Source organism: Drosophila kikkawai, chromosome 2R, assembly GCF_030179895.1.
Source record: "Drosophila kikkawai strain 14028-0561.14 chromosome 2R, DkikHiC1v2, whole genome shotgun sequence".
In the NCBI taxonomy this organism is placed as follows: domain Eukaryota; kingdom Metazoa; phylum Arthropoda; class Insecta; order Diptera; family Drosophilidae; genus Drosophila; species Drosophila kikkawai.
In genome coordinates this window covers 24,020,916-24,034,750 of record NC_091729.1, presented here as the reverse complement: position 1 = coordinate 24,034,750, position 13,835 = coordinate 24,020,916, and the positions used below count along the sequence as shown (strand labels likewise).

General features: G+C 50.1%; 5 protein-coding genes across 5 annotated transcripts; 2 read left to right on the top strand and 3 right to left on the bottom strand.

Moving 5' to 3' along the window:
* Positions 1-8: 8 nt before the first annotated feature.
* Positions 9-4,127, bottom strand: SMC2 (structural maintenance of chromosomes 2). The gene is made up of 7 exons (XM_017166149.2): positions 3,880-4,127; positions 3,513-3,824; positions 2,731-3,460; positions 2,248-2,675; positions 1,921-2,190; positions 1,660-1,853; positions 9-1,605 (listed from the first exon to the last, which is right to left on the bottom strand). The coding sequence occupies exons 1-7, from the start codon at positions 4,045-4,047 to the stop codon at positions 165-167; spliced, it is 3,543 nt and encodes a 1,180-aa protein (XP_017021638.1). The 5' UTR covers positions 4,048-4,127; the 3' UTR covers positions 9-164.
* Positions 4,128-4,238: 111 nt separating this feature from the next.
* Positions 4,239-6,313, bottom strand: clt (cricklet). Its single transcript, XM_017166159.2, has 4 exons — positions 6,149-6,313; positions 5,971-6,096; positions 5,686-5,909; positions 4,239-5,629 (listed from the first exon to the last, which is right to left on the bottom strand). The coding sequence occupies exons 1-4, from the start codon at positions 6,200-6,202 to the stop codon at positions 4,348-4,350; spliced, it is 1,686 nt and encodes a 561-aa protein (XP_017021648.1). The 5' UTR covers positions 6,203-6,313; the 3' UTR covers positions 4,239-4,347.
* Positions 6,314-6,670: 357 nt separating this feature from the next.
* On the bottom strand, positions 6,671-11,899 carry PTP-ER (Protein tyrosine phosphatase-ERK/Enhancer of Ras1). The gene is made up of 2 exons (XM_017166146.3): positions 8,748-11,899; positions 6,671-8,684 (listed from the first exon to the last, which is right to left on the bottom strand). The coding sequence occupies exons 1-2, from the start codon at positions 11,694-11,696 to the stop codon at positions 7,461-7,463; spliced, it is 4,173 nt and encodes a 1,390-aa protein (XP_017021635.1). The 5' UTR covers positions 11,697-11,899; the 3' UTR covers positions 6,671-7,460.
* Positions 11,900-12,185: 286 nt separating this feature from the next.
* Positions 12,186-12,976, top strand: LOC108074222 (uncharacterized). The gene is made up of 3 exons (XM_017166167.3): positions 12,186-12,352; positions 12,409-12,694; positions 12,748-12,976. The coding sequence occupies exons 1-3, from the start codon at positions 12,306-12,308 to the stop codon at positions 12,850-12,852; spliced, it is 438 nt and encodes a 145-aa protein (XP_017021656.1). The 5' UTR covers positions 12,186-12,305; the 3' UTR covers positions 12,853-12,976.
* Positions 12,977-13,218: 242 nt separating this feature from the next.
* Positions 13,219-13,826, top strand: LOC108074226 (ATPase inhibitor A, mitochondrial). The gene is made up of 3 exons (XM_017166170.3): positions 13,219-13,381; positions 13,455-13,593; positions 13,648-13,826. Exons 1-3 carry the CDS (start codon positions 13,332-13,334, stop codon positions 13,714-13,716), a joined length of 258 nt encoding a protein of 85 aa, XP_017021659.1. The 5' UTR covers positions 13,219-13,331; the 3' UTR covers positions 13,717-13,826.
* The last annotated feature ends 9 nt before the right edge of the window (positions 13,827-13,835 follow it).

Below are 13,835 nucleotides of genomic sequence, written 5' to 3'. Positions count from 1 at the left end.
ATTTTATTTAATAAATAAAAACCACAAACATATTCTTAAGGTTTTTATACATAAGAACAGATTTATACGTTTTGTGTTAATACTAATATTCAAAACATAAATACGGTATTAGTTGAAAAATCGAACATTTTTTCATGGAACTTGGAATCCAAAAGAGATTTTAATCAACGCCGATTGGTGGTGGCTGCCTGACGACTGACCTGCCTGGTAATGGTGGACACACCCTCCTCAAACAGCGTGCGAAACAGGACGTTGGCATGGTTGAAGAGGCCATCCTTGAGGGAGACAATCAAGAACTGGGAACTGGTAAAGTGCTGCTTCAGCATGCTGCCGATATTCTGCGTGTGCGACATGTCCAGCGCGGCGTCCACCTCGTCCAGGATGTACAAAGGAGCCGGCGAGAACTTGAGCATGGCCAGAACCAGTGAGAGGGCAACCAGTGACTTCTGGCCACCCGACAGCTCACCCAAACTCTCCTTCCACTTGCCATTGAAGCCCACTTTAATCTCTAGACCGGTGAGACAGCCCTTGGTCATGACAGGATTGAGTTTCGCATCGGCGCCCGGCAGAAGGGAACTGAAGATGCCGCTAAAGTTCTTGTTTACCTCGTCAGCAGCTCGGTTCAGCTGGGCCTGCTCCTCTTCATCCATTTTGACAATAATCTGCTTGATCTTCTCCTTGTCCATGGCCACGATGGTGCGCCGGCGCTCTGTCTCCTTAAAGTTCTCCTCCTCGCGGTCCAGCACCATGATGGCGTTCATGTTGAGGTTGCGCTCCATCTTGGATTTGCTCTCCATCAATTTGGTCAGCTTGTGGCCCGCCTCGACAGGATCCTGACGCTTGTAATCGTAGCGGGTATTCGTCATGCCAAAGAAGTTCTTCTCCTCGGGTATCCAGGGATACTTGACCTCCAGTTCCTCCATCTGGTTCTTGGCATGCTGAGCTGCCGAGCTGATCTTTTTCTTTTCGTTCTCCTTCTTCTTGACCTCCAGCTCGATATCCTGGTTCTGCTTCAGCATTCTGTCCTTCTTGACCAAAAGGTTGTGCATCTCCTTGTTCTGGGCATTAAGTTTGTCCTTTTGATCCTTGATGGCCCGCTCCAGCTCCGTTACCTCGGAGGCGGCACTGGAACTATTCGCCTTTAGGGCAACCAGCTCGGCCTTGAACTTCTCCAGGTTGTCCATCATCTCCTGGTGCTGCTGCTTGGCCGTCTCAATGGTCTTCTTCAGCTCTGTGATCTCCAGTTGCAGCGTTTCGTATTCCTGCTCGCGCTTTTTCCAGTTGGCCCGCGACTTTTCCGCCCGTTGCTTGGAAGCCTTCACCTCGTTGGTGGCTGCCTTGAGTTCGCGTTCCCGATAGCCTTTGGCATCTGACAGCTTGGCCTCGATGTCCTTGATCTTGGCTTGAGAGCTCTTTTGCTTCTCACGCGCATCCACGGCTTGCTGCTCGAGAGTCTTGACCCTCTCCCGCATTTCCTCGATTTCGGCTTGGTTCTGCTGGAAGGTGGTCTGGGCCAACCTATTCTGGCACATGGTAAGCTCGTGCTGGCGCAGCTCCAGGTTCTCCTTCATCTTGTTGAACGAGTGGGCCACGTTCTCAATGGATCTGGAAAAAGTTCGGATTTAGATTTAGATTCAAGAAAGTGGTTTTTAAACCTACGCCATTTGCTGTTCCACGGCCGCTATCTCAGAATCGATCTGTCGGTATTCCTTTTCCACTTTTCTGATGGAGTACAGCTCCTCCAAAACGTTGGCACCCTTGGGTGGAGCACCGCCGGATACCGTGCCATGGGGATCCACCACATCACCCTCCAAGGTCACCGAACGACACATGATGCGCGGATCGTAGCTGATCTTTAAAATAATACAAAATAATAAGTTAAAATCTTGCAGAAGTGTTACCCTTTTAGAGACCACTTACCTCCTTGGCTATATCCAGATCCCTGCATATGAGGGTTGACCCAAAGATGTACTTAATCACGGGCTCGTAGTAACGGTCATAGTTGACCAGCGACATGGCCCACTGCACGTTCTCAGCGCCCACCTTGTTCTGGGCATACTCTACGACCTGTCTCTGGAGAGAACCCGATTGGATCTTGTTGATGGGTATGAAGGTGACGCGTCGCTGCAGCTGTCCTCTTTGGAGAATCTTTTTACAGGTCACATCATCGTCCGTCACATAGCTGTATAACTGAAAGAGGAATCTACGTGAAAATACAATCCCTAGGAAATTCAAGTGCCAACTTACGCTTCCGCCTGCTGTTGTCACCAAAGCCATGGAGTTCTGCATGTCGTTCACCTGGAACAACTTGCCCACCATACCGCGCACTTTGCGCCTATCAAAATTTGGCTCTGGGTCCTGGTACTGCAGGTCATATCGAGAGGCATTCGAGCGGTCCAACTCTCGCTTGAGCTCACGCTTGCGGTTGTGCAGCTCGTTTCTGCGCTCTCGGAGCTGCTCGAACTGGCCGCTCTCGTAGTTGATGCCCTGCAGCTGGCGCTCCAAGTTCTTTATTTCCGCCACCAACTGATCGTGAAGGCCCTTGTCCTTTGTGTATGCTGCATCGTTGGTCTGCGTCTCACCTTCGCGCTGCTTCAACACGCCGCGCGTGTGACGTAGCTCCATCTCCGAGGTTTTTATAGTGGTCTGCGCCTCGCTGAACTGCTCCTTGGCCGCTGAAAACAGGAAGAAATGAGTCTGAATGTAGATAGAGATCGCCCAGTGACTCACCTATGAGCTGATCCTGCAGTGTGGTAGCCTGGCCATCTTCATTGGTAGACAGACCCTGGGACACCGCCTCCAGCTTCCGTTGAGCATCCTCGTAGGCCTTGGAGTCCGTGGCATCTGCTTCCTTGAGGCTCTCAAACTCGCCCTGAACCTTGGCCATGTCCTCCTCCTTTTTGGCTAGCGCCCGCGTATCATCTTCTATATTCTTAGCGGCCATTTTGATCTTTTTCTCATCCTGCTGGATGGTTCCTTGGGCCGCCTTCAAGCTGCCCGATGCGGTGGCCTCTGTGGCTCGCTTGGCCTTTAGCTGTGTCTCCAGCTCGTTGAGGGAGCCACCCATCTCGTCGTCAATCTGCTTCTGCATGACCTGTACGGTGTTGTCGATCTCCTCGACTTCCTCTATGTTCTTGGCATGCGTGGCCTGATCCTTTTTAATGCGCTCCTCGATTTTCTGCTCATTGGCTTCCACAGACTTCAAGATCTCGCTTTGCTTGCGATATTTGGCCGAGATGTGAATCCTGACGAGAAAGTCAATGTCGCGGCAGAGCTTCTGGTACTCCTGATAGGCGGCGCGCTCCTGACGAAGTTTCACCAGCTTGGGCAGCACCTCCTCATCCAGCAGCACCTTTGTCTCCCTCACCCTGGTCTCCTTCTTTTCTATAAGGGTCTTGGTGGCGTCTCGCTTCGATTTATACTGACTGGTGCCCGCTGCCTCCTCCACCATGGACAGAACCTTAAGCGGAAGGCATGGATTAATTGAATCGATCAGATCTCTTAGCACCTACCTCCTTGGGCTTCATGTTAAGCACTTGCTGGATCTTGCCCTGCATGATGAGAAAGTTGGGATTGTTCACGTTCAGCTGAATGGAGCAAAAGAAGTCATGGACCTTCTTGTTCTGCACCAGTTTGCCATTGATCAGGAACTTGTTCTTGCCGCCGACGGCCACCTGCCGGGTGACCGAGATTTCGCGGCACTTCTCGTAGCCCTGCGGACACTGGGCGGCATTGGTGTTGTCGAAAACAATGGTCACGGTGGCCTTGGTGATGCCCGCCTGCCCATTCTTGTACACCAAGTCTTGCAAGGCAGAAGCGCGCACCTAGCATGGAGGGAATACTATAGAAATATCCTTAAACATCACCGGGAACACTTACATTCTGCAGATTGCTGATGCCGAGCACGAAGCAGATGCTATCCAAGATGTTTGATTTTCCCGAGCCGTTTAATCCCGTGATGGCCGTGAACTCCGGATCGAAGCCCTCGATTTCCGTGCGCCGGCCGTAGGACTTGAAGCCGTCGAGCACGAGCCTCTTCACATACATTTCCGGAAAAATAAATTGCAATCCGTAGCGTCCTTTGCCAAAAAGTCCGCGTCAAACAGTGTTGCCAGATGACTTGGCTTTCCTCCTAAAAAATACCTAAAGCGCAGGAAAAATACTAGACACAGGGCAATTTTAATCGATAGACGATACACACAGTCGAGTGACAATGGAGCCAGCGGTTTTTGAAATAATTTTCTTTGGAAATTAAACGATTTTAATTAGTATTTTTTTAAAACCTCAGTTTTGAGTACACATATCAGTTAAAAGTATTTTAAGGGGTTCTTCAATATCGTCGACTTATTAAAGCTTCGCTCTCAGAGCCTCATAGCACTTGCTCCTGTACCTCCTGTACATGCTGCGCCAGAAGTCCATCCGCTCGCCATCCGGATTGACGCACATATTCAGCTCCCGGTCGATGAGCAGGCAGTCCAGCTGGAAGGGCTTGCCAGGGTGCGGTTTCTGCACCGGCAGCCAGCTGTCTGAGGGCTTTCCATTACGCGCAAAGTTCGCCCACATCTTGCACAACCGCTCGGTGACCAGCAGGTCATCCTCCCTCATCTCGGTCTCGTCTCCGGCCATCTGGAAGATGTAGCAAATATCGTCGGCATGGGCAACGCCCCGCAAATCCTCGTTCTGAAAGATTTTCTTGTACATATTACGGCCGCCCACGTAATCTAGGCGATAAAAATACAGGGGAGCCTGCGTCTGGCAGCTGGCATGGATCTCTGCCGCGTGTTGGAGGTCCATGTTAAAGTGGTAGTCGGTAAACAGGTCCACCAGGTTGTCCAAATTATCCTTGGTTATGGCCTGACCATTGAAGAAGAAGGCCCGCAGGTCGGAGGCAGCTTCCTGGGCCTCTGGGGCCTGAGGATCCAGCACCAGATTCTTTGGCACCATCCTGGCCAGATCATCTCCGTAGGCCTCCAGTTTCTGTTTGGCCTTCACCACCATGGCCAGTCCCTCGGCTGAGTTGTAGCCCATAATGGTGGGCATGCCACCCAGAGTCTCCTTTTGGTGCATCAGATCGAGAATGTTTTGGTCCAAGAAGCTGTCCGGACTGCTGCTGTCCTCGATAACTGGCTTGAAGGCGAAGGGCAGGTGACGCCGCCGCTCGTCGGCCGTTAGAACCTTCATGGTGTTGGACAAAATGCCGATGGGACTGGCCTTCTCCGACCTTAAGAATTTCAGGAGCGCCTTAGTGTCTCCACCAAAGTCTCCGCCGCCAAGAAGCTCCGCCAGCTTGCGGGTTTTAAATGCCGGATCGTACTGGAACACCCACTCCATGTTGCCTGTACCGCTCTGCATGATGGCCTTGTGGAACAAGCGGTTGGCGTGCCGGGCATATGTGTGCAAATGCACTGACGCCCCTCCAGCACTCTCGCCGAACAGGGTCACGTTATTGGGATCACCATTGAAGCTGGCTATGTTCTCCTGAACCCACTGCAGGGCCAGGCGCTGATCCTTGAGCCCCATGTTGCCATGGATCCCCTCCTCGGGCAGGCTGAGAAATCCCAGGGCTCCCAGTCGGTAATTCAGGGTGACCACAATGACGTCCTGTTCCAAGAGCTTGCCGGGAAAGTGGCTAAAAGGGAGGCACAAGATTAGATTAGATCTTAGATAATAAGGCATGACACTCACAAATCACTGTTGCCGTTGCCAAAGAAGAAGCCGCCGCCATGTATCCACACCATTACGGGTAGTGGAGTGCCCGGGTTCTTGATCTTGGGAGCGTAGACATTGAGGAACAGGCAGTTCTCGGAACCGGCCACCTCCAAAGTGAAGGGATCACGCTGATGGGACACATCCCGCTCCTTGCTGCAGTCCAGTTCGGGCTCCTCGAAGCGCTTCAGGGGAAGGGGACTCTGAATTGGAATTACATATAAAAGTTACTTTAGGGAATAGTGGAATTTGAGAACTGCTTACCAGGAAACGAAGCTCTCCCACTGGTGGCTCTGCATAGGGAACACCGAGGAAGCTGTTGTACTCCAGCCCGCTGGCCAGCTTCTTCTGTTGGCCCACCACAACACCTTGCTTCACTGGCACTTTCACCTGGCAAATCATTAAATTATTATTATTATTTCCTTTAAGACGTTAAATTTACCTTCATGCTGCTGTAGAGTCTCGTAAAAATTGATCTGGCTGGCGGGCGGAGCATGGCGAAATTAGTTGTCCGCTCGCAGAGATTCCAAACAATCTAATCTCGCCGCAATTATTCGGCAATACAAATAACAAAACCTGATTCCCCCTGAACTTTGCTCGTCTGAAACAGCTGACTGGACCTTAACCCTTAGATGGTGCTGGGGGGTGTCTTTTTCTGGCATTAAATATTAATTTATTTTATAATAAAATATTAAGAAACGTTGGCTTATACATTCTTAAATACAAATATTACTTTAATTTATTATTTTATTTAGAAAAAAAAAGTAATATACAATGTTTATTTAATGATAACAAAAAACAAGAAAAGAAACTGACTTATAAAATTTTGTACATAACTTTTTCTAGGCTTGAAAAATGTATATTTATAAAGAATAAAAAAGAGATATACCATGTTTATTACTCTACTTTAAATATAAAAAAATATAAACCAAAAATCTCCCCCCCCCATTGACAACACCTTCGATTTCACACATTTAAAGATACATTTAAAATGATTCTAAGTTTTATTTGACTAGTTCCATTGCATAAACATTAATACAAGTTGTTCATTTATGGGTTGTGTGTTCCATTTCGAGTTTTTCCTCTTGTATTTCAAAGATGAGAGCTCTCGATCCCGTGAACTTTGGCCCACGTCCGAAGGTCGGAGCTGGCCGCTTGGGTTATGGGGAAATTGGTGTTTTAGTCAGATGGATCCCCCCCTGGTTGGGGGGTGGTCCAACTTGAAAAAGGTTTGAGCTTTCCCCGCCGCCAAGCCGGATGGGGGCCAACTCACCGAGGGGCGTGGCCGCACGGCTCCGAAAAGTGGGGGGTAGGACATAAGCAAAGACTTTGTATTAACAAGATGCATTACCCAGCTTGTTATTAGAAGGTCTTTGGCATAAGGTAAGGTATGGTAAGGTTTATAATAATTGTTAATTAACTTTAGTTTAAGCATAGTTCACACCAAAAGTCGGAAACATTTACACTTATGTACACGTTACATGCACACACTTAGCACACACATACATCCAACACTTATTAACATTTATATGTATATATATATATAGAATATGCGGTAATAGTAATATTTAGCAAACATTGAGAGCATCTCTCGTCGAATTGGGGTTCGTTCGTTCGAAGAATGTCATCCTATGTAAGGTGTTTCGAGACTCTTTTAGCCATGGTTACTTGTCGGGGTTGCTTTCATTAAAATAAGGTTCACAAAAATTGGTAAATTGGTGTTTGTTCTTGCATCTCTCTAATGTCATCATCGCCTAAAATCGTCTCAAGGCCAAAGTGCGTTTCAGGTAGAGGCAGATGGAGCGATGGATCAGCTCGTACTGCTCCGAATTCTGAACCATTCCACCCCTCTGAAGGCGCAGATTGCACACAATTCCCAGCACGTCCACAAAAATGTCCGGCATCTTGGGTAGCCTATCGAAGGATGGTGGTGTCTCAGCTTCTTCCTGATGACCCAGAATGTGCCTTATGTGCCGTATGGTGTTGCAGGTGAAGCTGCTGTCACTGTCCGACGGGAATTGGAACTCCTCTGCCTTGCTGCTGGTCAGTGACTTGGTGAGCATTCCCGTCAGGGAGTAGGCCAGCGATTGTCGCAACTGACGCACTGCATTCAGGATGGCCGTGAAGCAACCAGTGCGTCCTATCCCAGCCGAGCAATGGATCACGGGCAGCGGTTGCACCGCATTAAAGATATCCTGCTGGTAGATCTCCAACCGCTGAGCTGCCAGGTGGGCATTCCTCACGCTCCGGCTCTCATCATAGTTGTCAAACTCCGACTCGCACTTGCCCAGATTGAGGACATGCAGGCAGGTGTCCAGCAGCGTGTTGATGTCCCGCGGCGAATGGTGGTCCGGCCAGTCCGGATACCAGTAGTGGTAGCAACAGATCTTCTGCAGGTGAAAGCTTGCACTCTGCGGCACGCGGATGCAGTAGAGCAGGACGAGCTTCCTCACCGAATAACCATTCCGGCGCACAATGCCCACGTTCTTGACCAGAAAGAAGCTGGTCTGGGCGGGCAGGGCCTCCAGCAGATCAGCTTCCAGCGTCACCTTCACCGACTCCACGCCAATGTGCCGGCCACCAAGCTCGTTATCATCATCATTACCATCCGTCGGCACCACTGTGTCCGGCACAAAGGTGGGCGTCAAATGCCGATCGAAATACTCCCGTGCCGCCGCACTCAGTTGGAACACCTCGCACTTGGCGGCCACCGCGAATATTTCGTTTAGCTCGATGGGAAAATAGACTGCACACTTCTGACGATTCGCCTCCGTGAAGTTGGTGAGCATGACGATCTTCTGGAAGTACTGCTGCAGGACCTGAGCCCGGTCCATGTGCGGACTGCTGCTGCTCCCGCCATCCACGCAGCGACGGATGTAGCGCTGTGTGTTCTGGTAAATCATCAGCCAGAACTCGAAGATTGTGTTGGGCAGGGGCCCCTGGGTGGCCACATAGCACTTGGACACGTAGTCGGGTCCCTGAAAGATTGATTAATCCGGGAATCGTCTCAATAAATCCGTAATTAAAGAAAGTATGCTTACCTTTATGTAATTGGCATTGATGTAGGGCACGTCCTCGGAGGAGCCTGTCCTCTTGACCTCCTCCTGCAGGCCCATCAGCTCGCTGGACTCCATTTCGAGCAGCACGCGGGAATGCTCGTTGGGCAGGATCGTCTTGTAGCGATTCTTTGTCTGAGAACCAAAAACCATGGGCTTCTCCTGGTGATTGAGCGGCAGATCCCAAAACTCCTTGTGAAGGTCCCGAAAGATGCGCTTTTGCTCCGCTTCCTCCAGTTGGGGCAGCGATTGCACAATCCTCTTGACCACCGCCTGATAGCATGCCAGCAGTTCACTGTCCTCCGAGCTTGGAGCCACCAAATCAGTGGGCGTATCCAGATCCCGTCCATTGGCACCCAGTATCGGCGGCTGCTCGATGATGCTCCTGTTGGTCTGGTAGCTGTGATCGAAGACGTAGTTCAACCGGATCAAATCGAACTGGTTGAGCGGATTGGAGGCGCTCTGCAGCATCTGGATGCTGGCCAGGTAGATCTTGAACTCCTCGCTGGTAGTCTGCGGCGACAGGGGTCGCGTCATGATGTTGCGCACGGTTCCGGCGCAGGTGCAAGAGGCCTGATCCCCGCCTGCCGACTCCTGCTGGGGATTGGGCTGCAGGTCCGAGGCGGAGCCATAGCTTACCTGACCGAAGAACTGCTGGCTGACAGCCTTGCTGCTGTTAAGGTTCTCCGTGCTGAAGAACTTACGCTGATGCGGCGCCTGGTTGGCGGCCGCACAGCTGCACACCGTGACCTTTGGTTGCCCCACATCCTGGATTTGGATCTCTGTGCTCGCTCCACCGCCCAGTATGCTGCCCATGTTGAGGGTGAGACTCTGATTGGAGCCGCGTCGTTCCAGCAATCCCCTCTTTGGAGTGGGCACATTCGATCCCGATCCCGAGCCTGAACCCGTAGAGTTTGTGCGCATGCCCAGCCTATTGTACTTCTCAGCCGTCAGCATCGCCTGCTGCTGCTGCTGCTGCATGGAGTTGAGGTCCCCGCACGAAGTGGTCGTGTGGCCTGTCTTCAAGGTAATGCTGTGATTGGATCCTCGCCTCCGGAACAAACCCTGCCGGCTGCCCTGGTTGCTGGTTGCCAGCAAGTGCGTCTGCTGGCTCTGATCCGATCTTATGGGGTTGGCCGTGCCCGCATCCAGATTGCAACTGGACTTGGAGTTGAGTATGGAGCCCAGGCTGTAGTTGGACAGGCTCAGGCCGCTGTTCATCAGGTTGCCGCACGAGCTGTGCAGATTGAGCGTCAGGCTGTGATTAGATCCTCGCCGCTGCAGCAGATTCATCGACGATGTGGTCACGGCGGCCTTGCTCTGCAGCGTGGGCATCGGCAGATCCATGGACTTTTGCTTGAAGGGAGACTCCCTTGGACCGCCGCCGCAGCCGCTAGAGGAGGAGGAGAACTCCACCAGGGTGAGGCATTCGGGCAAGGTCTTCAAATTCGTGCTGGACGAATGCAACAGCTGATTGTGCTTGTGGGCGCTCCTCGGCGCCAGACTGGCCCCCAATCCAAACTTGGTGCTGCTATCCACGCTGCAGGCGGACTTTAGCTCCGTATCACCCAAGCTGGGTGTGAGGCTGGCCTCCGAATCCAGGGAACTCTGGGCCGTGGTGCTGCAGTGCGGCGTTGGCACCTGATATGGGTTCTGCTTGCGGTGGTACATCAGCCAGTCGGAGGTGTTAATGCCGGGCGACTTCCTACGCGGCGTGCGCCTCTGGTTGGCCAGGCTCAAGTGGCTATCGAGCCGCGAGAGCGAGGTCGAGTGAATGGTGGAAGCGGGCTGCTGGAGATGATGATGGTGGTGGATAACGCCTACAGATGGTTTTAACTGCCCATGGCCACCCGTTTCCATGTCATCGCAACTACCATGAGATTCGGTTATGTTGTGCACGACAATCGACAGCTCCGACTCATTGGCCGCCGAGTCCAGAGACCGGGCCTTCTCCTTGGTGCTCTTGATGGTCGGCGTCTTGGGCTTGGGCAGCGGCGAGGCCTGGCTCGAGTTCCTGATAGGTACGTCCGTGATGCGAATGGTGAGATTGTTCTTATTCTTGCGATTCTTGCGGCCCTCGGACTTCTGCTGCTGCTGCTCCAAAGGCGGATCCGCGACCGCCGGACTCCTGTCCCGACGCGGAGCCTCCTCGAAGGCGGTGGTATCTATGTGCGCCTCCGGTACCACATGATCGATTTCCGGGAAGCGAAAGAAATTCCCGTTCTTGTAGCCAGCCGAGTTAATGATGTTTAGGGGTGAGCCGGACACGTTGAGATTGTTGATGGAGGAGAGCAGTTTCGGGGAATAGCTCAGGCGACTAGCCTCCAGGCCCGGCGTCGTCGACGCTTCATCTTTAAAGATTATGGTGGGAGAGTTGTGTTCGCTCTTCGACAAATACAGGGTGTTCTCCAGGTCCTGGTCGTCGCCGGCGCCTCCGCCCTTGGGCATGGTGTTCTCCTTGTCGGTGCCACGTCCGCCACTGCCGCGTTCCTCAGCAGCGGAGCTGCTGATATGGGGCGAGCAGGATCGACGGTCGTACAGCGAGAACCGCTTGAACTTGCGGCTCAGAGTGGGGGACTGCGAGCTGGCCGGGTGTGGATGGGAGTGCTGGTGGACTAGGGGCAGGTGCGGACTGGCGACAGTGAATTGCTTGGGGGTGTAAGCCCGGGCCGAGTCCTCCTCCTCCGCAGACGACTCGGGTATACCCAGAATACCACCGCCGCCATCGCCCGTGGGCGAGGGAAACTCAAAGGAGGTCTGCAGGAACTCGAGGGGAGTGAAGTAGGGCGTGCTCTTGTTGCTCTCCGCATCCTCGCAGCCCTCCAGCGGAGTGGAGGCGCCTGCAGAGCCAGTGTGATGGCCGGGGGGTGGTGGCTGCGGGTAGGGGTACTCAATGGGTGCATTCTCCTTGTTGTTGTTTCGTAGCTTGTCCATGATACACACACAAATGCAGGAGCGGGCCGCACGCGGCGCGGTCGCTCTGCCCGTTTAGTGTTTTAGCCTCACTCAATCGGCATTATCTCGCCCGCACAGATAGCACTTCCGTTTTGGCCACAACTAGATCGCCAGCAGGAGAAAACCAGCGTTTTCACAACACAACATTTTCTTTAGCTTTGCTCAGTGTTGCCAGATGAAAAAGTTGGCTTTCACCCTAAAAAATCTCAAAAGATGAAAATTCGATAGCTGAATTCGATATATTTGATATATTTCTAAAATTTGATGTTTTCCATCTCTAACGTCTATCGGACTAGTATTTTTGATACTACCGCAAATGGGACAGGTTGGCAGCTCTAGGTAATGTTTTTAAAAACTCTATATTAACTATATTTCTTAAGCTACAAATAAAAAAACAGTAAATAAATGGAAATGAAATTCTGATCTATCCCCTTTTTACATCAAATAATATTTTGAAATAGCAACCACTGCCAGACATCTCCGAAATCATTCAAGTCTGTCTACTACTATCTCAGCCTGTGGTTTCGTTTGATTTGCCTAACTTTTTCAAAAAATCTTTCAACTTTTCATATATGTACATAAGCTAAAATGTTTTGTGTTGCAATTTTACAGCGTAGACTGTGCCAAGTGCACTGGTGAGTAGCATTTGCCAACCGGTAACTAGTAAATCCCAAAATAATTATCCACAAAGGCGCTTCAAGATGCCCAAGATGTCCTATTCTGAGGAGAAGAAAGCTCCAGCTCTTTTCTTTTGGGGCGGGGGACTTGAGAAGCTGCAAGGCGGTCTGAAGGAAGAGGAATATTTTACTTCGCTCACCCAGAATCTCATGTTTAAGATGGGAACCAAGAAGGACGACGCCGACTACTTGCCCAACTGGGATGTGTTTCAAAAGACACTGGAAACGGCCTCCCTTTTCAGTTCTTCATGCATGAACAAACACAAGAATGCGCTCGAGGAAGCTTTTTTCCTAAACGAGGTGAAATAATTATCACTTTTCTTTAACTAAGTAATCTAACTTTTTGAATTCAGACCGCGGACAACATGAAAATAATACATGATCGTGCCCAAGGAGACCCTGAAGGCATAATCAAGACCATCAACATCATGGAACTGAAATCAGATTCCACTAATTAATTGTTCTGTTTATAACTTTACATCAATTCGTTATCAAGGACGAATTTAACGTAGTAAAATTGTTAGTTTTTGGTTAAATAATCGTTTGGCAAAATACACTTACTGGTTTCTGGTTCAAAATTTAGCTGTACAAAGTCCGTTAATTTTGCAGACAGTTGGCAGGCCGCACAGCAGGGGCGGAGCTAACGGGGGATATGGGGAAAGGTGGCCTCCCCAAGCTATAATATTGGATGAATTTATTCTTAAAGTGAATACATTAACACTCTATAAATCAATTAACAACATTAAATAAGATTTCATTTATTTATTATTAATTTACCATATATTTTTAGGTCATCCCTTTAATTATTTTTAGCCACGCTCATGTCTCTTTTCGAATAGTCTGTTTTTACAAGTCGGCGAAACTCATAGCGACAAATCACCCCTTATATGTATATAGCTTAACTATACTATATAAATCGCAGCTATAAAAGACAAACATGTTTACACTGCGCCGCTTCAGTCAGCGTTTGTATCCAAAGCAAATTCAGTAAGTTTTTCATAAATTGGAGCACAATTGCATAAGTATTCTAGAACTATTCTCAATCGTTGCAATATTGCAGACACCTGAAAATGTCACATGTCGGTGAACTTGGAAGTGGAGCAGGCAAGGGCGGCGGTGGCGGTGGATCCATCCGAGAGGCAGGAGGTTCCTTTGGAAAGATGGAGGCTGCTCGCGAGGAGGAGTTCTTCTACAAGCAGGTTGGTTTTTAAATTTCTATTTTAATTTTGGTAATAATATTAATTTATAATCAGCAAAAGGAGCAGCTGAAGAATCTGAAGACCAAGACAGACACCAAGGCGCCTGAGGCACCCAAGAAGTGAAATGTTTTAAAATGTAGATTCTGCTTCGTAGCACTTGATTCTACAGTCTGATTTGTATTTATTAAAAATTGTTTTTTGAAATAAACTATATGCATTAAGTTCGTTAAAAAGGTTTTTTT